At 37.0% G+C, this 24,399-nt stretch overlaps 1 protein-coding gene across 2 annotated transcripts in view; it reads right to left on the bottom strand.

Annotated features, from left to right (window-relative positions):
- Window positions 1–683: 683 nt before the first annotated feature.
- Window positions 684–24,399, bottom strand: part of PLAA (phospholipase A2-activating protein) — a 42,170-nt gene continuing 18,454 nt past the window's right edge. Inside the window, exons 7-14 of one of the 2 annotated variants that reach the window (XM_010853324.1) lie at window positions 22,294–22,463; window positions 18,624–18,781; window positions 17,713–17,932; window positions 15,810–15,881; window positions 12,550–12,618; window positions 7,336–7,437; window positions 4,802–4,966; window positions 684–3,190 (exon numbers count right to left, since the gene is read on the bottom strand). In XM_010853324.1, coding sequence (XP_010851626.1) covers window positions 2,625–3,190; window positions 4,802–4,966; window positions 7,336–7,437; window positions 12,550–12,618; window positions 15,810–15,881; window positions 17,713–17,932; window positions 18,624–18,781; window positions 22,294–22,463 — 1,522 coding nt within the window. In that variant the 3' untranslated portion in view covers window positions 684–2,624. The remainder of the gene's footprint in view (window positions 3,191–4,801; window positions 4,967–7,335; window positions 7,438–12,549; window positions 12,619–15,809; window positions 15,882–17,712; window positions 17,933–18,623; window positions 18,782–22,293; window positions 22,464–24,399) is intronic. The other variant, XM_010853325.1, reaches the window with a different exon arrangement.

Below are 24,399 nucleotides of genomic sequence, written 5' to 3' on the forward strand. Positions count from 1 at the left end.
AATACAGTGATAACTGTGAAGGAAGCTACAACCCAGTCTTTTCTTCAGAATTATCTTTGTGAAGAATGTTTTTAGCTATGCCTCTTCAATCATTTAAGATTACAAGATACATAAAAAATTTTTTTGTATTGTTTATAAATTCAGCTAGTCGTGAAGTCATAATAACATACCTATTTATTTTTTTGGCTGCACCATGCGGCATGTGGAATCTTAGTTCCCCTAGATCAAACCCAGTCCCCCTGCAGTGGAAGCATGGAGTCCTAACCACTGGACCAAATGTTAGGGAATTTCCTAACATGTTCTTTTAAAAAAGGTAATGTGAGAATATCCTGCATGCTACAACTAAGATCTAGTGCAGCTAAATAAATAAATGAAATTAAAAAAAATCTAATGCTAGAGGCACTGTAATAGTTATAAACTAGAGGCAAAGATAACTTAGATCTTTTGCAGGCAACTACTTCTAATGCAATATGAAGGACATTAACCACAAGACTTTTATCACTGGAAGTGATTTGACAGCATTTATCAAAGTTTAAAAAATGTGCACTGTCTTGACCCACCCACCACTGTATCCAAGTATACAATGTATCCTAAGGAATTTGCAGGAACTTTGTATTGTCATAGCATTGCTTAATAGTTGGAAATTGGAAACAATGTTAGATAATAGGAAATGGGCACATGGATATAAAATAATATTTATTAAGATGGAAATATGTGTACTAAATGTCAAGTTAAAAAATCAGGTTATTGAACAATGTGTATCATACAATCCTTTTTAAAAAAATAAAACATGTTTACATACCAACTAATATGGCACAAGATGTTAAATAAGAATGGTTTTTCTCCAGGTAGTGGAATTATAGGCAATTATTATTTGATGTGTGAATGTGTATTTTTCTGTTTAGAAAAAAAATAAGGGAATCATGGGAAAAAGTAATTTAGTAATCTATTCTTAACCAAAACTCTACATCCTACAATTATACAAAGGTGCCTAGTATTTCAAAATATTGCAGATAAACTGTACTTAAAATTGCATGTTAAACAAGATATGTTAAAAACAAAGCACTGTATAGTAAACGAACCAGGCTGACCCAGGTTATACTCTTAATGTATACTCTTAATGTCATTTAACCTGGACTTAACCCCTTAAATCCCAATTAAGCAAAAAGCAAAGCATGGGTTACTAACGGAACCAGCAAACAATATTTAAACTCTGGGTACACACCAGAAAATGGCAATTTAATACTTAGCAAAATATATGTCCCTTCAATTTACATTTTACCCATTCTGATATTCCAGAAGTTTTTCCTTGAATTAATCTAGATAATCAAAATGGTTTCCTTCCTTATCTGAGGAAAAATTGTTCTTCTTAGACTACAATGTGGCATTAAGCCAGGAAATTCATGGTTCTATATACCATAAATGTTGACAATAAAGCTCATTATTTTAGATTAGGAATAGTCAAACTTCTCTCAAGAAATTGAAGTCCTCTTAAACAATAAATTAGTAATTAACGGATTGGTTCCTGCTGGCTGTTAGTTGCAAGGATGTTCACAAACTTGTGATATGCTCCTCTCCCCCACTCATTCTCTAGGAAGTATAGAACGGTATGTACTTTTCCCTTTTTCCAATCATGATTCATCCTACCATCTTTACTTCTGAAAACAGAGATAACATTATCCTACACTTAAGGAGATTTGGGGATTAAATATCGAAGTACTGGTCCCAACACAGTACTGGGACCATGTTTAGGGGCTCAAAAATACTAATTTCCAATGACAGTCTCTGGACTTGCAAATAACAGTTTGATGTACTCTTGCTTGCACAACTGTCTGATAATATTCAACACATTCCAAACTCCCTCTGATATATAGAAATAACCAAAAATAAACAATCAGATTATTTTTGAAACTGGAATAATGAAGTTATCCCAAATAGTGAAGGGGAAAAGAAACTGGGTCATGAACTTGTAGTCAATTTGGGGCTTCATATGACTGAATTGATACCTAACAAATTTGCTTTCAAATACCTAACAAATTAGTAACTTGCTCTCAATCATCTAAAAATAAGCCATTAAACAAACTTTCTATTTACAAAGGACTTAAATGAAGAAATTATTTTACATCTCAATATATGGAATAATTTGTAACAAACTTAATTTTAATTCTAAAGCATTTGTCCTAAAACAAGACTTTGAAATCATTCAGTGCTGTTGAATCAAGCAATGAAAATGAGTAGAGTGGAAATTAAATAAAAGACAACCACCAACAAATAACAATCTGGTGTATACAAGTATAATAGCAAAAGCAGATTACATAAATAAAAGCCCTTTTCTTCTAGGTGGCTAATGTAAGGGAATTCTGCCACTGTAGTTGTGTTGTTGGTGGTCATAGCTCATTCTTAATTTATCTCTAAAGCTCTTAAAAACCTGCCCGCATTACACAGGAAAATTTCACAGTTCATCAGTGCAAAAATTTTATTTCCCCTCTCCCCACTACCCCACTTTACAGGATCTGAAATTTTACTTAATCCACAGCATTTGTTTCATCATCTGTTATCAGTCATGTGAAATGTGAAAGAAAAAAACACTCATCAATTTAAAATCTCAGTCCCCTAACCCACTGTTACAGTAAATTTAGGATAAGTCTACAGCATTCACTTACTTTAGCTGGCTCTGATACTGAGGCATACTTTTTTATTTGAGAATCAACACCTAAAGACTTGGCTAATTGTACAGCATTGGAATCATCACTGATAAGTGTCCCAAGAGCCACAAGAAGTCTAAAAGTGGCTTCGAGGTCTTGTACAACTTCTAAGACTGTGCTAATTACTGACAAGCACTGAGCTTTCCCTTCAATGTTATGGTCTTTATGAAAACACACAGAATAGTTCAGGGTCAACGTAGCCAGAGCAATGTGAATGTTCTTATTGCTCCCTGATTTCAGTTCTATTGCATGGGACAACAGTGATTCCCTCTGGGACATCATGAGCTTTTGTCCTGCCTGGCCAACAAAACAATTGCAAAAAGTCCTCAGAGCAAGCAGCTGGTTTGCTGGCTTTCCTCTGGGGTTCAGAAGACTGACGAGATGGCTGCTGAACCGAGTCCCTTCTTTTTCGTTGCAGAAGTTCTCATTCACACTGGGATGTTTAATTGACAGCCGAAGAATGTCAAGGGCAGGAAAGACAATATCTGTGAAAAAGAAAAATTTATTTTTAAAAAATTAAACATGTTAAAAATCATTTGCCTGCTTTACAAATGTGTAATTTCTAAATTTTGTGTTAACTGATTTTTCATATTTATAGAGGCTGTAATTATTGCTGTAAGATCACATCTGTTTTAAAATATAGTAACTCTCCTGGGTTATTAAGATAGCTTGACATACAATGAATATTCAATAAATGTTGTGGAAAAAAATAGGATTGGGAACTCGCTTTTAAAAAAATCCTAAAACAAGACCAAAGAATTGAGGAGGGAAAGTTCTTTTTAAAAGAATTCTAGTTGACAAATGCTAATAGGATGTTTATATATGTTGGTGGAGAGATATACAGTTAAGGGACTGGATAGACACCAAGTGAATGAAAGCTCTTTTCATACTGTTGAGAGCATACTGAGCGTTGAAGAATTGATGCTTTAAAACTACGGTGTTGGAGAAGACTTTTGAGAGTCCTTTGGACTGTAAGGAGATCAAATCAGTCAATCCTAAAGGAAAGTGAAAGTCACTCAGTTGTGTCTGACTCTTTGCGACCTCATGGACTATACAGCCCATGGAACTCCCCAGGCCAGAGTACTGCAGTATTCTCTTCACTCCCTTCTCCAGGGGATCTTCCCAACCCATGGATTGAACCCAGGTCTCCCACATTGCAGGCGGATTCTTTTATCAGCTGAGCCACCACTGGAAGTTGCTGATGCTCAAGTTGAAGCTCCAAAACTTTGGCCACCTGATGTGAAGAGCTGACTCACTGGAGAAGACCCTGATGCTGGGAAATACTGAAGGCAGGAGAAGGGGAAGACAGTGGATGAGACGGCCGAATGGCACCACTGACTCAATGGACCTGACTTTGAGCAAACTGGGAGACCTGGTGAAGGACAGGGAAACCTAGCCTGCTGCAGTCGATGGGGTTGCAGAGTAGGACACAACTGAGCAACTAAACAAGAACGAATGCTCCAAATAATCTTATTATCACTGAAAGTGAGGACAGCAGAAATTATGGGCCCTGTGATATAAAGGTAGTATGCAACGTCATTTATAAAGGACATTCACCTGATAAAAACTACTGAACCAGAATCTAATTATGTCTAACATGAAAAACAAGAGACAGATGGACACATTAAGTGATCAGTCAAATTCAAAACATGGGGAATTCTGCAAGAAAAATGATTTTTTTCCTCCAATAAATCAATCATGAAAAAACAATAGGAAATAGGGTACTTCTGGAATAAAAAAGAATTAAGTAAATTAAATAAGAGGAAAAATACTTGGAGCAAATGTTTGTAGCCTATGGTTAACAGGTCACAAAGAGTTTCATGGATGACTGGCAGGGGATTCACAAATGCTCTGGAAGAGTGTATAAAATGGTCCATGTATGGGGATCATCACACTACCTTCACATTCTCATAAGGTATGTGACCAGAGAAGATTATGGACTAAAGTGGTACAGTGAATCCTGTGAAGTTTTTCTCAATGCAAATTTCAACTACCACCTTAACTTTTATTTAATCTAAAAACACCAGTAGTATGGATAGGAATAAAAAGATACACTCTCTGTTTCCTGGTTACAGTTTTAGAAGTAATTTTTGTACCTTCAGGCCAGTTAACAGCTTTCCATAAAATCTGAAGTTGCTGGGCTGTGGGTTTTTCTGAAGAATTATTACATATTAGAGACAGTATCTTTTCAAGAAGTACCAAGTCATCTTCAGTTAACTTCTTCTCTTCAGATGCAGTTCCATTAAGTTCCTTTAGTTTACCTAGAACCAAATCCAAACCATCAGTATTCTCTAACTGTAATTAGCCACATATAATATACATAAATGCCAACGTTTTCAATAAGAATATGCTACCACACACCATGGGGGAGATAAGATTTTTCACAGCAATTATCAAAGACCATAAAATAAGGCCTGTGAGTATTTTTAAGCTAAGTACAGTATACAAAAAGAAAGGTTACTGTGATAATTTGTTATCCTCTAAGATCTTCGAAGCTTTTTGAGTAAGTTTTTAGGTATACTGTATTTGTTATCATTTTAAATGCTTTTCAGAGCAGTATTAGATAGCACATACAAGTCAATCCCCTACTTTCTCACTGAGAAAATTTATAACTTTTAGCCAACTTACATCAACTTCTATGACGCCAATGATATAGTCAAAAGGCTGTTTGCATGCATGCTAAGCTGCTTCAGTTGTGTCTGACTCTTTGCGACACTACAGATAGTAGCCTGCCAGACTCCTCTGTTCATGGGATTCTCCAGGCAAGAAACCTGGAGTGGATTGCCATGCCCTCCTCCAGAGATGTTCCCAACCCAGGAATTGAACCCGTGTCTCCTGCATCTCCTGCATTGGCAGGAGAGTTCTTTACCACTGGCACCACCTGAGAAGCCCAGTCAAAAGCTAAATGTGTATTTATATTTAATTCACTGACTGAGCTCCATCTGTACATTTGACATCAAATTATTTAAACACATTTAATGGAAATGTTGCCTTTCCCACCATATTCACATTTCATGAAACAATGTCTTTCAAACTCTTCACATGCAACTTCAATATCAGCATCCTTGTCATCATTAATGTTACTTTGAGTCATCTGACATTATTTTGTCAAAAATCTTTATCTCAAAGAATAAACAAGTTAAAATTTCAAAATTTTTACCATTTGTAACTGGAAACTTGGATCTGTTTCATTATTCTTTGGCATTAAAAGCTGTTTAACAGAGTACTAAAACAAATCTTATTTAGGGAATGCAAAAAGTAAGAGGTCTTTTAGATCTCTACAAGAGTTTAAAAATGACAAGTTGCCTAAAAGTGTGTATGCACTTCTTTATTGTTGAAAAAAAAAAGGAATTAAGACCTATGATTTTTATAAAGATGTTATGAAAAATAATGACAAAAAATAAAACAAAGCAAAACAAAAGCCCCCCAGAACAGTAACACCACTGTCATATATTCAGATATGTATGTTATCTCAATAGACTTTTACCATAATCTTTGTGGCAAACAGAGTTAGTAATACTCTTAGTCAAAAGCAAAGAAAAAGAAAAACTTAGTCATTTTGTTTGGAGGAAAATAAATTAACAGAAAAAGTAATCAAAACCAACTGAGCAGTTTCAGATTTACAGACAAGATCTTTGTTTTTTAAATGCTTTGCTGATTTGTTTTCATTATTTTTTTCTGAAAACAGTAAGAATTTAGGGGATAGGATTGATATTTTCCCCTTTAATATTTTTTCTCAGTAAAGTCATTAAAAAGTATTTACTTAGATTTGTGTAAGGTTTCTTATAAAGTGTTAATGTCCATTATCAGATTGTATATCTTTAGTTGACTCAGTTGTGTAATACCAAAATACAAATCTCTATCATGTAAGCACCTGGTTCCCAGCATATGCTTAGGAGAGAAACAGCCTTGAGAGAGCATCTCAGAATCTGTGGATATGTAAGAAAAGTATTTAATTAAAACACACTTACCTAAATGTTGTGTGAAAGTCACTCAGTCCTGTCTGACTCTTTGCAACCCCATGGACTATACAGCCCATGGAATTTTCCAGGCCAGAATACTGGAGTGGGTAGCCTTTCCCTTCTCCAGGGGATCTTCACAACCCAACTGAACCCAGGTCTGCCTCATTGCAGGCAAACTCTTTAGATTTCTGGAGTGGGTAGCCTATGCCTTCCTTCCCCAAAGGATCTTTCTGACCCAGGAATTGAACGGGGGTCTCCTGCATTGCAGGCAGATTCTTTGCCAACTGAGCTATCAGGGTATATGAATGCATATATATGGAATCTAGAGAGATGGTACTAATGGACCCACTTGCAGGGCAGCAATGGAGACACAGTGGGGGAAGAAGAGGGGAGGATGAATAGAGAGAGTAGCGTTGAAACATACACATTATGATACGGGAAACAGATGGCCGCTGGGAATTTGCTGTATGATGCAGTGAGCTCAAACCTGGGTCTCTGTGACAGCCTAGAGGGGTGGGATGGGGAGGAAGGTGGGAAGGAGGTTCAAGAGGGAGGGGTCATATGTATGCCTATGGCTGATTCATGTGGATGTATGGCAGAAACCAACACAATATTGTAAAGCAGTTATCTTCCAATTAAAAATAAATAAATTTAAAAAATAAACTTACCTAATATTTGTGTAGGGTTTGCTTGGTCAAAAGTGACAGCCTCTTTTTTAGGAAAATAAATATTCACTGTCTTAGATGCAGCTGATTGGTAGGCACTGTTTCCTGTTTACAGAATAGAAGGTGAAAATCATTCAGAGTGGCCAAAAAAAAGATTTTTCTGACTTTTGTCATCAAAATTATGATATATAACTATTCAGTGCATGCAATAAAATAACAACCAACTTCAGAAAAAAAAAACAGAAAGAAAACAAATCTCTAAGATTTTATATACTACATATATTTGTTCATATAATAAATTTTAGTTTTGGGAAAGGGAGCTTAAACGAAAAACAAAGCCTTTCCATTTCATATTTTCTACTTCTCTCATATTTTTAAGATTCAATCTAAATTAGAAGTTTTTAAAAGATCAAAGAATACAGAACAATTATGAAACTGTCCAGTTCCTCCTTCTCTAGGCATACTGCTCTCTCTCTTCTCATTCCAAATGATGTAGTAGGCACTGTCATTTTCTCTAATCATTTTCATAAATCCCTCCCAGTTGTAAGTTCCTGAAGGGAATATGTATTTACTTCTTAAATATCCATTATAGTAACACTAACTCTGTATCTGATGATAAACAAAACATAGCCACCAGATGAAAACTCAGTAAATAAAGTTAAATGAAGCTAATTCAACTAAAATATAATTTAAATCTAATTTATGTCTTACTTTCATTCCAAATCTTAATTTATACAACGTTTTTGTTCTGATGCAAAATTAAGGTATTGTGCAAAAATGTGAATAAAACATTTTGATCTTCTGAGTGTATTAGAAGTAGAACGGGGGAAGGTAGATAAATGAAGAATGAGTTAAGTGCACAAAATTAATTCTAATTGCTTCCAAAGATAAAATATTTACTGACATGATCAAAGACACTGCTTGTACTCCTGGTTGTTAAGAGTCTCGTTGTGGTTGCTGCTGCTGCTGCTAAGTCACTTCAGTCGTGTCCGACTCTGTGTGACACCACAGATGGCAGCCTACCAAGCTCCCCGTCCCTGGGATTCTCCAGGCAAGAACACTGGAGTAGGTTGCCATTTCCTTCTCCAATGCATGGGAGTGAAAAGTGAAAGTGAAGTCGCTCAGTCGTGTCCAACTCTTAGTGACCCCACGTACTGCAGCCTACTAGGCTCCTCCGTCCATGGGATTTTCCAGGCAAGAGTATTGGAGTGGGGTGCCATTGCCTTCTCCACTAGATGTGGTAAGGAAATTGCAAATCAAATATCATCCAAACAATTGAGTACAATGAAAAGTTCTCTGGAGGAAAAGTACAGGATGCATTGAGAACCTATGACAGAGTAGAGAATCTAGCAAGAGGCATATATGTGTGCCCAGGAAGTTTCACTAAGGTCATTTAGGAAATACTATTTCAGTTCAGTTCAGTCCCTCAGTCGTGTCCTACTCTTTGCGATCCCATGTATCGCAGCACGCCAGGCCTCCCTGTCCATCACAAATTCCCGGAGTTCACTCAGACTCATGTCCATCGAGTCAGTGATGCCATCCAGCCATCTCATCCTCTGTCATCCCCTTCTCCTCCTGCCCCCAATCCCTCCCAGCATCAGAGTCTTTTCCAATGAGTCAGCTCTTCGCATGAGGTGGCCAAAGTACTGGAGTTTCTGCTTCAGCATCATTCCCTCTAAAGAAATCCCAGGGCTGATCTCCTTCAGAATGGACTGGTTGGATCTCCTTGCAGTCCAAGGGACTCTCAAGAGTCTTCTCCAACACCACAGTTCAAAAGCATCAATTCTCCGGCGCTCAACCTTCTTCACATCCATACATGACCACAGGAAAAACCATAGCCTTGACTAGACAGACCTTTGTTGGCAAAGTAATGTCTCTGCTTTTGAATATGCTATCTAGATTGGTCATAACTTTCCTTCCAAGGAGTAAGCGTCTTTTAATTTCATGGCTGCAGTCACCATCTGCACTGATTTTGGAGCCCCAAAAAATAAAGTCTGACACTGTTTCCACTGTTTCCCCATCTATTTGCCATGAAGTGATGTGAATGTTGAGCTTTAAGCCAACTTTTTCACTCTCCACTTTCACTTTCATCAAGAGGCTTTTTAGTTCCTCTTCACTTTCTGCCATAAGGGTGTCACCTGCATATCTGAGGTGATTGATATTTCTCCCAGCAATCTTGATTCCAGCTTGTGTTTCTTCCAGTCCAGCGTTTCTCATGATGTACTCTGTATATAAGTTAAATAAGCAGGGTGACAATATACAACCTTGATGTATTCCTTTTCCTATTTGGAATCAGTCTGTTGTTCCATGTCCAGTTCTAACCGTTGCTTCCTTACCTGCATACAGATTTCTCAAGAGGCAGATCAGGTGGTCTGGGATTCCCATCTCTTTCAGAATTGTCCACAGTTTATTGTGATCCACACAGTCAAAGGCTTTGGTATAGTCAATAAAGCAGAAAGAGGTTTTTCTGGAACTCTCTTGCTATTTCCATGATCCAACAGATATTGGCAATTTGATCTCTGGTTCCTCTGCCTTTTCTAAAACCAGCTTGAACATCAGGAAGTTCACGGTTCACATATTGCTGAAGCCTGGCTTGCAGAATTTTGAGCATTACTTTACCAGCGTGTGAGATGAGTGCAATTGTACGGTAGTTTGAGCATTCTTTGGCATTGCCTTTCTTTGGGATTGGAATGAAAACTGACCTTTTCCAGTCCTGTGGCCACTGATGAGTTTTCCAAATTTGCTGGCATACTGAGTGCAGCACTTTCACAGCATCATCTTTCAGGATTTGGAATAGCTCAACTGGAATTCCATCACCTCCACTAGCTTTGTTCGTAGTGATGCTTTCTAAGGCCCACTTAACTTCACATTCCAGGATGTCTGGCTCTAGGTCAGTGATCACACCATCGTGATTATCTGGGTCGTGAAGATCTTTTTTGTACAGTTCTTCTGTGTATTCTTGCCATCTCTTCTTAATATCTTCTGCTTCTGTTAGGTCCACACCATTTCTGTCCTTTATTGAGCCCATCTTTGCATGAAATGTTCCCTTGGTATCTCTAATTTTCTTGAAGAGATCTCTAGTCTTTCCCATTCTGTTGTTTTCCTCTATTTCTTTGCATTGATCGCTGAGGAAGGCTTTCTTATCTCTTCTTGCCATTCTTTGGAACTCTGCATTCAGATGCTTATATCTTTCCTTTTCTCCTTTGCTTTTTGCTTCTCTTCTTTCCATAGCTATTTGTACGGCCTCCCCAGACAGCCATTTCGCTTTTTGCAGTGGCCAGGAGGAGCTACCCAACGCCCCCACGCCTGAGGCCAGGGGCGGCAGCCGGGAGGACTAACCCCACCTCCAAGGAGTGGTGGCTGAGCAGGTGCAAGAGCGCCTAGAGAAGCTATCCCACGTTGAAGGTCAGGAAGGGAGGCGGTGAGGAGATACCCCTCGTCCAAAGAAATACTATTTAGGAAATACTATATAGGAAAATTAAATAAAAAGAAAAAGGAGGGGAAAAGCCAAACAACAATTAGTGCTCTAAATAGCAATGCAAAAGGTACAAATATTCCAAAGGAGAACAACATGTACCAAACTCTTGAGGTAGAAAACAGCATGCCACGCTCAAGACACTGAAGCAGGTCAGTATGGCAGAAAAGAGGCAGAAAGGAATGTGATGCAAGGCAAGAGAAAACAGTCAATGGGGAGCTATTACAGTGCTTTAATCATGGGAGGGGCATAAACAGAGGACCACTGTGAGACCAATTCAGGGGCCAGTATTTCATTAGTCTAGGTGAGAGATGACAATGGCTTAGGTAAAGGTTCAGCACCTTTATTCAGCATATAAAAACTGTTAAAAGACTTTAATTTCTGAAAAATGGGAGGAAATATTGTGAACTTTAAGACTCTTTTGTAGTATAACGGGTACAACTAACTTTACTAAGCATTTATTCTGTAGAAAATTATTTATATAAATTTTGTAATTTTAAACTCTTAACTCTAGAAAGTAGATATAATTTTGCAAATGAGAAAAAGACAGGCACAGAAACAAAATGACTTGCTTAAGGTAAAACACATAAAAAGTAGTGGAACTGAGACTTCAATCAAAGCATTCTCACTCCAGAGTCCTTAATCTTAATTAATCACTAAGTTAAACTTCAATACTGCCAGCCAATGTTACTTTTGCAATGAAAAAATAGCTTACAAAATCATATTCCAACTTAGTTCTCAAGTAGAGTGGTGGGTTTATGAATTTTGTATTATGCTTAATAACATGTCACATATATTCTCTATATTTCTCATATAAAATAATAAACAGGTAGAGAATGATACAGAATGAATAAACAAGGTCCTACTGAATGAATAGCACAGGGAACTGTATTCAATACAAAAGAATTATATTCAATAATTCCACTAGGGTGATAGAATATGAAAAAGAACATAAATTGATATATAACTGAATCACTTTGCTATACAGCAGAAGTTATACAACACTGTAAATCAACTATACTTCAATAAAATAAATTTTAAAAAATAATACATAGGGAAATATATATGCCAAGAGATCTCTCAAACTTTCAAGAGGTGAACCATAAACTCAGTTCTGGATTTTACTGGCAGCCAATACAGAGGGAAAAAGCATGCCTGCATGTATTCAACAATGATGAACAAGTAAGATTCGTTGGGGTCTATGCTAGATACTAAGAATAAAAAAAAAAAAAAACTTGCTCCAGGGAAAGCCAAATATTCCAGGCCTAAATGGTAAAAGCAAATTCTTTTCTGAGTCCTCTCAATGTGTAATATAGTAAATAACATTCTAAACACATTATGTAAGAATGAAGGGTAAGACATGGGAACAAACTAAGACTTTGTAAGGATAGTGAGGAAACCAGCCTTAACACAGAACAGCACTTTTCCATCCTGGTTGCATATGAGAAAATTATAAAACTATCCTTGCTAAGACCTCAACCCAGAGCAACGTTAGATCAAGCGAGCATCACTGAGGATGAGGCTGAAGGACTTTGTCTAAGCTACCCAGATGATTCCAGCATGCAGTAATGACACAATTCTGAGAACACTCAAAAAGTCAGGTCAAAAGTTTGGTCTTGATTTACTGTATAAAATGTTTTCCAGCAAGAAAAAGATACCAATTTTCTTAAACTTTTATTACATAAAAGTTCTAATGAATTTTAAAAATCTAAAAACAAGAAAAGGAAGTGAAAAGTGTGTACCTGTAAATGGATCAACTCCAGCCATGGTAGTTCCCATACTTGCAGAGCCTGGTACATACCGACCACCACCTAAAATGCAATAATACTCATAGTAAGCACAGGGTAATGGCAAATTATACTAAAGTTCAAACTGCTCCTTCTTTACACAGAATGACTTATTTTCATTATTAGTTACACTTTCAGAATGACATCTTAATAAATGGGCTTAATAAATGGGTAGTAAATTTAATACAGCAAAATGCTTAGAATAGTGTCAGGCATGTAGCTAGATTCCAATAAACTTAGCCAGGGAAGTTATCCTCAAGTAATTACATGCCTTATATACTATAATTATAGAAGTTTAATGAATTACAAAGGCTATTAGACTGGAGAGAAAGTCACAAGTTTCCACTATGAAAGGTGGACACTATTCTATTGAAATATAGACACAGGATTAGCTGGCATATAAGACAAATGGAAAAGAAACTAGGTAAGAGTCAGAGATACTATGATAATAGCCCAGTCTCACATTTGAGAATACTTGCAGCTGCTTTACTGACAATGGAAAGAAAGAAACAGGAAAAACAAGTATAGAGAATCAGCAGAATTTGGAGATGTTCAGAGTCCTTTTTTAGGACTTCCCACAAATTAGCTTTTGTGGGAAGAAGATGAGCTACTTATTATTCTAGCCCCTCTGATTTTAACGTTCAGGAGTTGGTATAACCAGTGCAACAGAAACAGAAAAAGCAAACAAAGCTACAAAGGTGAATGGGATTCATTAAAATAATGAAGAACACAGAATAAGTGGATTTGCTGAGTTTTCACGATATGCTGGCTAGCAAGCTAAGTATCTTATATGCAGGAATTCATTTAAATATTAATTAGGCATCATTGTTATTCATAAAAATTTAGAAAAGGAAGGCTGAATAATTTGCCCAAGGCATTATGAGGCAGAATGTAGTCCTACAGTGTGCCAAATGTGGTTTTCAGACCAATCTGAATGAGAGTCACTGGTTCAATATGCAGATTCCCAGGGCCTGCCCATAAATGCTTAGTGGTACTCCAAATTAGCTTCATTTTAAAAACCAATGGGGAGCTTTTAAAACTACCTAAACAGCAAACCACATCCAAGACCACTTAATCAGGATCTTCCCTGGTGGTCCAGTGGTTAAGAATTCATCCTGCAAGGGAGGGGATATCGATTTGATCCCTGGTCCAGGAAGATGCCATGGAGCAACTAAGCCCATGTGCCACAACTACTGGGTCTGTCTTCTAGAGCCTGAGAGCTGCTGCAACTACGAGCCCATGTGCCACAATCACTGGAGCCCCACACACCCTAGAGCCCAGCGTGATCTGCAACAGGAGAAGCCACTGCAATGAGAAGCCTGCGCACAGCAACTAGAGAGGAGCCCCCACAGCCCTGCAATTAGAAAAAGCTGATGGACAGTAATGAAGACCCAGCACAGTCAAAAATAAACAAACAAACAAAAAGACCACTTAATCAGAATTCCTGGCTAAGGGGTCAGACTACAATAAGTATTTTTAACCTCCTCACCAATGTAGTGTATCAGAATTTTTGTGGGTGGGACCTTGCAATAACTAACTTAAACAAGCATCCCATAAATAAGGAGAAAAAAAAGAATTAAGATTGACCTTAAGTTGTAAGTAAGATGCAGAAATCTTCTGACCCCAAGGCTACTGGTAAAACTGGAGGGACAATATCAACAATAATAAGAGCTAACATATATTGAGGGTTTAAATATTATTAATATATTCCAGGCATTTTGCTAAACACTTTGTATGTACTACAGGATTTTTTATAACATCTCAATATGGAAATATTGTTATCTATCTTTTGATAACTGTGGTTCAGTTAACCTATTACTTTAGAATTTTCCTGGACTTTTAGTATGCTATCTTGCATATCTCCATAATCAGTGAATCTTCTGAGTTATTGATATTGTGCAACAGTGAGACATGCTTCGGTTACGATGGCCCCAGTTGTTCTCTTGACTTTGTTGGTACTGTTTGAAGCTTGGTATAATAGTCTTTTTGTTCCAAAAAGAGGTGCTAATGAGATTCAGGAACTCTGTTGTTCTAAGTTTCAGGGCATCACTGTGCCCGAGTATGCCGACAGAGAAAGTGATCATCTGATCTACTCTTCAGATCTTTACTACCTTTTCAGGGTCACCAAAGACTTCCTTAATAGCCATCATGCTATCACAACATTTAGCTTGATAGTTGGTTTCTGTAGTACACTGGTACACTGCACAGGGTGGAGCTATTTGCATCTAGGCCACCAATGCATTCTCAGGAGAAGGGAAGCCTACTGAGAGCAGTTCACAGCTTCAGGATATGACCCAAGGTTGCATGTTGGTCCCTTCTATGGTTTAGATAGGACCATACGGTATCACTTTTAGAGCTCACAGTACTAAGTCTGCAGGACCAATAGATACCATAAATGCTATGAATCTCTTCCCAAATTTGGTACATTGTCCAGGAACTCTGGCTGAAGATCCAACAACAGCATCATAAAATACATCAAATGCTATTCTGAAAACAGAGATTTCTTCAGTTGCATTAAAGTCCAATTTTTTTCCAGTAGTGTTGATGCTGAGGCATGCATACCTTTGGTAAATAAAGTCACTTTGAAGAGCTACACCAACACTTCCAGGGCTTCATGAAGGCCATTAATAACTTAGATTAGGAAGACTAATCCTGGGTAGCGGGGTGGACTGTCTCCTTCCATGCTAAAGGCAAAATGTGCCTGGCCAAACTTCTTGACTGCACTGCTCCATCCAACATCCAGGACTCACATGGCTCCTTCTTTGCTCATGATCAGTAGCATCTCGCCAGTGACAGCACTCATGCTGTGTCTTGGGTGGTGGATTCCCCTATTATCTAATTTCACAGATAAAAAAAATAGGCTCAGATAGGTTAAGTAACTTGCCAACTTCTCACAAGTGGTAGAGCCAGATTTTGAACCAAGGTCTGTCTGACTCTAAAATCTAGGCTTTTAATGACGCTACTCTCCTTTTAGGAAGGACCACTGGAGTAAATGATGAATTTTAATAATATGTTTTTAAAAGTCAGGAGGGAAAGCTAGAAAAGTACTCAAGGAAAAAGAAAAAAAGGAAGTTAAAAAGGAGATTCATAAAAATTGGAAATACCGATAAGGGAATTACCACTTATTGGATAATATCTTCAAAATGTTAAGCTACAGAATGCAAAATATTACACATTTTAGGAAGAAAGACATATTGCTCAAAACTGTTTCCCACCTGTAAAAGGATCCGCTGCAGGAAGGGTGTTAGAAGATCCTGATGAAGAGCCTGGAACGTACCGACCGCCACCTGTGCATGTAAACAAAGGAAAATCTGAAGCACGTCAAAATTCTGACTTTCATAAATAGCACACTGCTTACATCAGAAGACTCCAAGTGTGGAGAAAAAAGAGCAAGGCAACAAAAGACAGAATAAGAGGAGTTATCTTAAGAGGGGTTATCATCAGAAGTCTTACAGTTGGTTAGTAAAAAACTAAAATTTCAGCGATTCTCTAAGTTTTGTTTTTGTTAACTTTAATACTTTTTATTATATCTTAGTTTCTGCACTTAAGTAGTAAAATGACTAGGAATTCAAATATAAAAAGATAAATTGCAGTTGGTCTCTGACCTAAATAATATACCACACAATCAGTTTCTGTTCCTATACAAATTCACTAGAATTCCTGCTGTTGTTGCTATCAAAACCACAGGCAGTAAATGTTAATCTTTTAGAGAACCTCCAGGTTCATTAGCTCATGTGTCAAATAGTACATTCAGTGTGGAGATCCAGCAGGGAACAAGATTGCTTGTATCCACTGAAGCTTACAACCTACTGGAGAAGAAAATTACAAAGGGGATGAGTGCTACAAAGGAAACAGATTTCCCATTTATTTCTTTACAAATGTGTGGTGTGTGTGAGTAGGCTTTGTTAGTATCTCTAAGGAAATAATTGGAGGCATCTACCAAAGATGTATCTGAGGATGCTGGTAAGGGTTTCGGAAGAGTAAAAAAGGGGAGACTGTTAGATTTCCAGATACAGACAGCTGCTTTAACATCTGTCCTCTATCTATCCCACAAGACAGCTTATACAATACAGTACTCTTTTGTACTGTAGGCTGATAGTCCAACCAGAAATATCCAGATATAAGCTTTGTTTTCCCTTTTTCTGTCAAGTCTATCTGCGAGGGTTCCATTATTTATAGTTCTGTAGTGATTCAGTCTGATACCTCTGTTTAAATCAACATGCAGCTGAGATTAGCTCTATGATGTGAATGAACAATAGAATTTTGAACTAGAAGGAGAGAAGATGATTTAGGAGTGTCTGTGAGGGAAGAAGGAAAAAAAAAAAAGATCTGAGACAAGAACAGAATGTGCAATGCTTGTAAAAAGGAAGAACACTAGCACATGAAAGATGGGGTCAGAAATGACAGGAACCCATTTAATAATAAAATGTCAATTTCAAAATTTTATTTAGAGCTGGCCCTGTATTTAAGAAAAGAGGGAGAACTGTATTTCCTCCCATACCATAGCCTTGGTTTCCGGGACCTAGAACTCAGGCTAACACTTCTAGAATTAAACTCCACTCAAGGACTCAAGACTAATACTACTGGGGTTATAATACTCCTGGCATGAAAACCTAATCCCATTTATAACACTTTAAACACTGTATACTATGTAATAAACAAGTGACTTAAAATGAACATGACAAATACAAATAACACATGAACTAAAATTACCCACAGTTCAGTTCTAGACTTGATGCATAACTAACCAGTTTAGCCCCATGTGAAACAGAATTTCTATTTAATAAATTTCACCAAAATAACATGAAACAGTAACATGAAGAAACTTACAAGTTTCTTTGCATTTCAAATGGCTGAATTAGTTTCTTAATTTTATTTAGTTTACAGTGTGGCTGTATTTTTGAAAGAGAACAATTTACAATTATTTCTATAAATACAAAATTACTATATAATTTGAAGCTCAAAAATATAAATCTGCTGTAGATCTTATTTTTAATTTTTTTATTTAAATAGTTAATCATAATAGGTGTTTAAATACACACACACACACACACACACAAGATAATCAACTCTGATGGGAGTATTAATATATAAGACTTAATACAAACCCTAACTTACCTGTAAAAGGATCTGAAAAACTGGTGTTTCCGAGTCCCAACATTTGACCTTTTGTGTTATCAATAATAAATTTAGCCACCTGATCCAAAAACATAGGATTCAAATCATTCTTCTGTAAGAAGTTGTATGCAGCTAACCAGGGATCATCAGTGATATTATATGGTAATTTATATGATGGTCCACCTTCATTGACATCAATTGAGAAAACATAATCAAATTCCTTAAATGGGAATATAAAAAGGAGATAAATGATTACTGTCTGTTCATATATATTAAAGGTATATATAACACAGAGTTATTTTAATAATGATAGTGTTAAACTTTCTCCAAAGCACAATGTTAAAACTTCTACTAGGCAGATAATGATTAACAGCAACCATCTGCATGTGCTGTAAGAATGGTAGTTCTCTGGGGTAGACTTAGGGGATGGATTATGACAACACATTAACTATAAAACCAAAGATTGGTTGGCAATTAGCTGATCTCAAGGCCAAAAGTATTAGCTGTTGCAAACATGTTCATAAAACACATGCCGGCATTATAAGCACAGCCTTGCAGGGTCCCTCATGGCCTGTCAAGTTAAATGCAGCTAGGCATGAAGCATGAGAGGAAGGGTAGCATAGAAGTGCCAAACCCAAAACGGTCGGGAATAGCTTATGCATCTAACTACCAAAAGGCAAATCATGGCCAGTGCATCCATCACAAGAGGAGCTCTCTCTGCATGCAAAGATACTTAAAAACAAACAAACAAAAAAAAAACTACTCAAAGACTGAGAATCTCCCCACTGAAATGTATTTTTAAATGTCAAAATACCAAAGAAAATTTTATTAGCATGGGGAAAGGGAAAAAAAACCATTAATTTGTCAAATGCTTTAAGATAATAGTAATTAGAAAGCAGAAGTTGACATACTTTCCCTTCATATAAAACTTTTCCAGACGTTTGCTGACTAGCACCAGAGGAGCCAACAACATCACCAATTTTTATCCACCTCCTTTCATTAATACTCCACTGGTAGGCTTCAACTTTCTCTCCATCTCTGATTAGACGAGTCTGTCCTTCTCTAGTACCTTAAAATAAAAATTGTGTGAGTCAGAGAAAGGCAGAGTAAAATTTACAAACATTTAGATTTAAAATTTTTTAATGTTAAAGTTTATATCTAAAATATTAAATATTTTAAAACATAATTCTACTAGAAAATGGCCAAAAAGAAAATAAGGCTTCAAAGGAAACTCTATTAAATAAAGGATGATTAAAAAGATGTGATTCTACTAAAAAAGTAGCTGGCTAATCAAAAATAAAACGAGTTTTATTAATAAATGTCTTCTGACAATACTTCATTTCAGTAAATGATTCTCCATTCTTCTAGATGATCAGGCCAAAAAGAGTAGAAGAGTGATTCCTTTATCTCAACTCTAATCCTACAGCAAATTCCATCAGCTCTATCATTAAAATATAGCTAGAACAACTAGCTCTTCTCACCATCTCCAATGCTACCTATTGGTACAAGCCACCAGTATTTCTTAGTTGGACTGATTCAATGGCCTTCTAATATAGGCCCTGGAACCCCCTAGAGTCTAAATACACTGGCTGTTTATTGTGCTTATTATATTCTCTACACAGATGTTGGCAAGATTTGCTTCCGACCCTCCTTAGGAACTTTACCTGAAAGTCACATTCTCAGAAGGCCTTCAGTGGCAGAGGCACCTCGCTGTCCTCTAGAAATTCCTGCTCCTATTACAATGGAGTCCCGAGATTACATACTGAGTAATGGTCAGTGGAATCTGGGTGGGTGTGATATCAGTTCAGTTGCTCAGTTGTGTCGGACTCTTTGCGACTCCATGGACTGCAGCAAGCCAGGCTTCCCTTTCCATCACCAACTCTTCAAGCCCACTCAACTCATGTCCATTGAGTTGGTGATGCCATCCAACCATCTCATCCTCTGTCCTCCCCTTCTCCTCCCACCTTCAATCTTTCCCAACATCAGGGTCTTTTCCAATGGGTCAGTTCTTCGTATCAGGTGGTCAAAGTATTGGAGTTTCAGCTTTAGGGTCTGATATATGCTGGTTCCAAACCTAGTCCATCATTTTCTACCCTCCCCTCTTATACTATCTAGTGATTGAATGTCTATAACCAAGGGGACCCTGCAAGCACCTGCTGAAGATGGTGATTTAAGCCTGAGCACCTGAATAACTCAGAGGAGTACATATTCCAGGACACCCTGTCATCAACTGAACTCTAAATGTACAACAAATAAACCTTCTCTTGTGTTAAGCCACTGAGATTTTAGGATTTATCTGTTATAGCAACTAGTGCTATCCTAAGTAGTAAACATTTCCTGACCACTGAATTTATAACTCCTGTTTTGATTTTTATTAAAACTCAACTCCTGCTTTACTTTTCCCATAGAATTTATCATTATCTGACATACTTGTATATCTACTTACTTTTAAATTATCTGCCTCCTCCTGTAGAGTATAAATTTGTGAGAAAAGAATCTGTATTGTGTAGAGTTTAGAACAATGCCAGGTACACAGTAAGTACCTAGTAAATATTTACTGAATGTGTATATATGTATGGACAAAAAGATCACATTTTTGCAAAGAACTATAAGAATATTAAAAACATGAAATGATATGAACGTATTCAAACTCTGGTTTCAGAAACCCAAAGAAATTTTTTTATGTGGGTTGTATCAGTTGATTTACTGAATTTGAAATTAAAAATGAGAAGAATAAAAAATATATTTACTTCATGGAAAACAGTAAGTGATCTCTTTGTTATTGTTGTTTAGTCATTAAGCCATGTCTGAGTCTTTTGCGACCTCATGGACAGTAGCCCACCAGGCTCCTCTGTCCATAGGATTTCCAAGGCAAAAGTACTGGAGTAGATTGCCATTTCCTTCTCTAGGGGATCTTCAGGACCCAGAGATTGAACCTGCATCTCCTGCACTGGCAGGCAGATTCTTTACCACTGAGCCACCAGGGAAGCCCAATAGATCCATTACATATTGAATAAGTAATAGTTTAATGAAAAATTAGTTTTAGAAATTTAGTAAGCAGACTGGCATTGGGCGTTGTTGTATGTTTTCGTAAATCTCTTTACCGTCTCTCTTAATGGAAGAGAGCTGGATTATCATACCTGACCCTGCATTTAACCTTTGTAATTTGTTGTTCGGTTGCAGTATATCAAGAAAATCCCACGTCACACGGATAATACAGTTGAAAAGAGAGGACTGGTCTAACAGCCTTTTCAGAAAAATGTGGATATTCTACATGGGCAGATCCTAAAAGGTTAAAACTTTAGAATCTAAAATCATATCAATGAACTTGTCATGCTCTATTATACTAAAATCCATTGGTCCATCAAACTCTGAACAGTTCTTTTACTCATTTATGATTGTTAGACCACAAACTGGTCATCTGGAAAACACTGATTAAATCACTGATCTATACAGATCTTCCATATGATTACACATTTTATTATTCAATATTAAAAAGTCTCATTTGTTAATATTACTACTGATGTTACAAGTCTTTCAAAATTTCAATTTTCAGTTGGAAGTTTGAATCTTATCTTTGGCAACAAATACTATCAATCGTTTTCCTTAGAGTGACATGCTCATTTCATTCATTTTCAAAAAAAGGCCTGCCAAATATCTAAGTCTGAATAACTACAGCTGTTCTTCGAAATAAAAGTGGCATTCCATGAAAAAAGGGAAAGTTCAGCCTGCAACTCCCATGACTGCAGAAGTACTTAACCCAGAGGCATGTGGCGCTCTGGTATACTGTAGGTGTTCTTTACATCTTGTCAGCCAGAACGTTAAAGACATGTACTAAAGGGCCAAAATGCAATTTTTAATGCTTTTTCAGGAACATTCTTAAGAGCAGATGCATTTTTTCTTAAAAACAATAACTGCATGCCAGTGAAGAACACCATGACCACCTGAACAGTCTGGTGCCACTGCCTTGATCTGTGTACTAAGGAGCCAGCAGTTTTACCCACCACTGCTTTTATACCATTTTGTTAACACAGTGTTAAAAGTCAACTAACATTTTTGTATTACAAAACTAGTTATGACCATATGGATATCCTGAAAGGATCTCAGAACCCCCAGGGATTCATGGATCAAGGGATCACGGATCCATCCAACATAAAGTTTCATTTGAGACAACCACTGTCCTGATTTTAAGCTCAAATGATGCCTAACTCATTAAGCAGACATTCCATTATTTAAACTCATTTTTAGTCTATACAGCCTCTCAGAGAATCAAGTCAACCAAAAGTTATTAAATGATTGACTTCTGAACACCTACCATATACATGAACTAAGTATTAAAAAAAAAAAAAGATTCCTGTTTATGGGGAACTTAGCTCAAAGTCTTTAAAATGATGAGGCAGAGGCAAAAAGAACATGGGTTTCTCATTGTGATTATGCATAATAAAAATTCTCAGAAATTGGTGCCTGGCAATGAAAATAATACTGAATGACTTAACAAAACAATCTTTTTTTCTGTCACTGATTATTCCAAAAGGCAAACATGGTAACGTTTTTTACTACTAGATACATTGAAATATTTACCAGGTTCATTCAGATGTTCCCTCCCAGGAAGTTGTTCAGCATTAATGTCCCCTAAGTCACCAGTTTTGGAATCAATGGTTGCTTGAGAGAGTTCTCTTTCAAAAGCCTTGATTTCCTCAGCACTTGCTGTCCGATCCTCTGATTCTGTAAACACTCTAATAATACCATCACTGTAATGAAACAGAAACTGATTTTAAGTCATTACCACAATGTATTAACATTATCACACTTAAAAGATCCAAAGCAAAAATAATCTGTATATGTGAATATGAAAAATGTTACTACATATTTATTGCTGAATATAGAACTATGCTGATTTCAGCACACTACTCTACACTTTCCAAAGCAACAGAAAGGATGGAAAAAGACTTTTTAAGAAAAAAGTTACTGGCAAAGAACAAAGAGATATATATTTAACACAATTTTCAATTCCAAATTAAATATTTACCATCACAAAAATCTACAGGTATAGTATACACTTTCAAAGTTAGTAGTACACACGTATTACGGTATACAAAAGAGTGGTGAACTGTTTCACTTACAAAGGGCTCAAATGCCCAACATAAGGCTTAGAAAATACTAGATGCTCGATATCCATTCATTAGAAACACATGGAGCCTGTCCCTGCTATTCCATTAATTAGCAATGTTACCCAACAAAACAAAACAAAACAAAAAAACAGCTTCACCTCTGGACTAGATGGCAGGCCCAATTTCTATTCTTGGGAAAATGACTTGGTTTCCATAATTTCTCTTTTCAAAATTTTGTGGTGAGAGAGGCAAGTTACCCACTTTCAACTGTATTAATCTCACTCAGCTCTATAGTGAACTTTCTTACTTAACCTTCTACTAACAGCAAATGTTATCACTTTATTTATTTTTCTTCAGTTTTAAATAAGTTTAGGGTGAAAATAACTAAACCGACATATCAACCCTGACCCAGCCAAGGAGTAACACACACGTGCTTTAGTAGATCCCGTTCTCTTACAGCTGTCACTCTCTTTTTCCTCTTGCCTTCAATGCCAGAGTAGCCTGTGATCCTTTCCTTCATCCATTTCTTCAAAAAAGTCTTTGTCTCCTCTTACTACCGTTTTCTATCATTTTCTATCAAAATGTGATGTCAAAAAGGTCACTACTAACATCTTTCAAAGCAAATCCAAAAGCTTTTCTAACTTTTCATTCCTTAACCCCTCATGTACTTACTGACACTGATCACAATTGGCCTCCAAAATCTCTTTTTTCCAAGTTTGAATTTCAACACCTGGATTGTTTTTTCTTTTTTCGGCTACTGGCTTTTCTTTCTCTATCCACAGTGTAGCATAAATTCAGCCTTTAGTACTGCTCCTTCCCTTCTGTTTCTTCGTTCAGATGCCCTATCCCTGGTCTCTGGAAGTCTGGTGCTAATCTTGATCTTCGGTCCCAGCTGTTACACTGGGATCCAGTCCAACTGCCTGAGTGTGACTTAACAGCACAGATCCCAGGAGGTTATCACCTTTCTCACCAGACCAGTTCTCGCACTTCTCCATTTTTATTCATGTGGACTTCTACTCATTCAAACTTTGAAACTTTATCCTTTTTTTTCATCCCCTTTCTGATCATTTTCCCTCTGCATTATCTCATTTTTTGGTCTTCTATCTATTAATACTGTGGGGGTAATAATATTTCATAACTTTACATCCCACCCCTACAGTTGCTTTTTAATTTGGTTTCCTGTCCATTGTCACCACTAGTTAAATCTAACCTACATATTTAATGATTCCTAAGTTCTGTTCACCACTTCTTACTCAAGAGCTATAACCCTTTAACCCCAAGCACTGAATCTAACAAACGCCGGGCATTCCAGGCTCTTCACGATTAAGCCCCACCCTACCAGCTTACCACTGTCACCCACTGCTCCCTAGAACTGGTCCTCCACCATCTGCCTTTGTCTCCCACACATGTCACTCCTGGTCCCATGCCACACTTTACTTGTACTTCTATTTTTGATAGAAACTTTCTTTGCTGTTTTTATTCATTATCTTTCAAAACCCAATTCAAATTTCTTCTCCAAAAGGTTTGCCCACACCAATTTGTAATTTCTCTCATTTCAAGTTTCAACTGTACAACC

The sequence above is a fragment of the Bison bison genome, unplaced genomic scaffold (genome assembly GCF_000754665.1).
Source record: "Bison bison bison isolate TAMUID 2011002044 unplaced genomic scaffold, Bison_UMD1.0 scf7180017864326, whole genome shotgun sequence".
Taxonomy (NCBI): domain Eukaryota; kingdom Metazoa; phylum Chordata; class Mammalia; order Artiodactyla; family Bovidae; genus Bison; species Bison bison.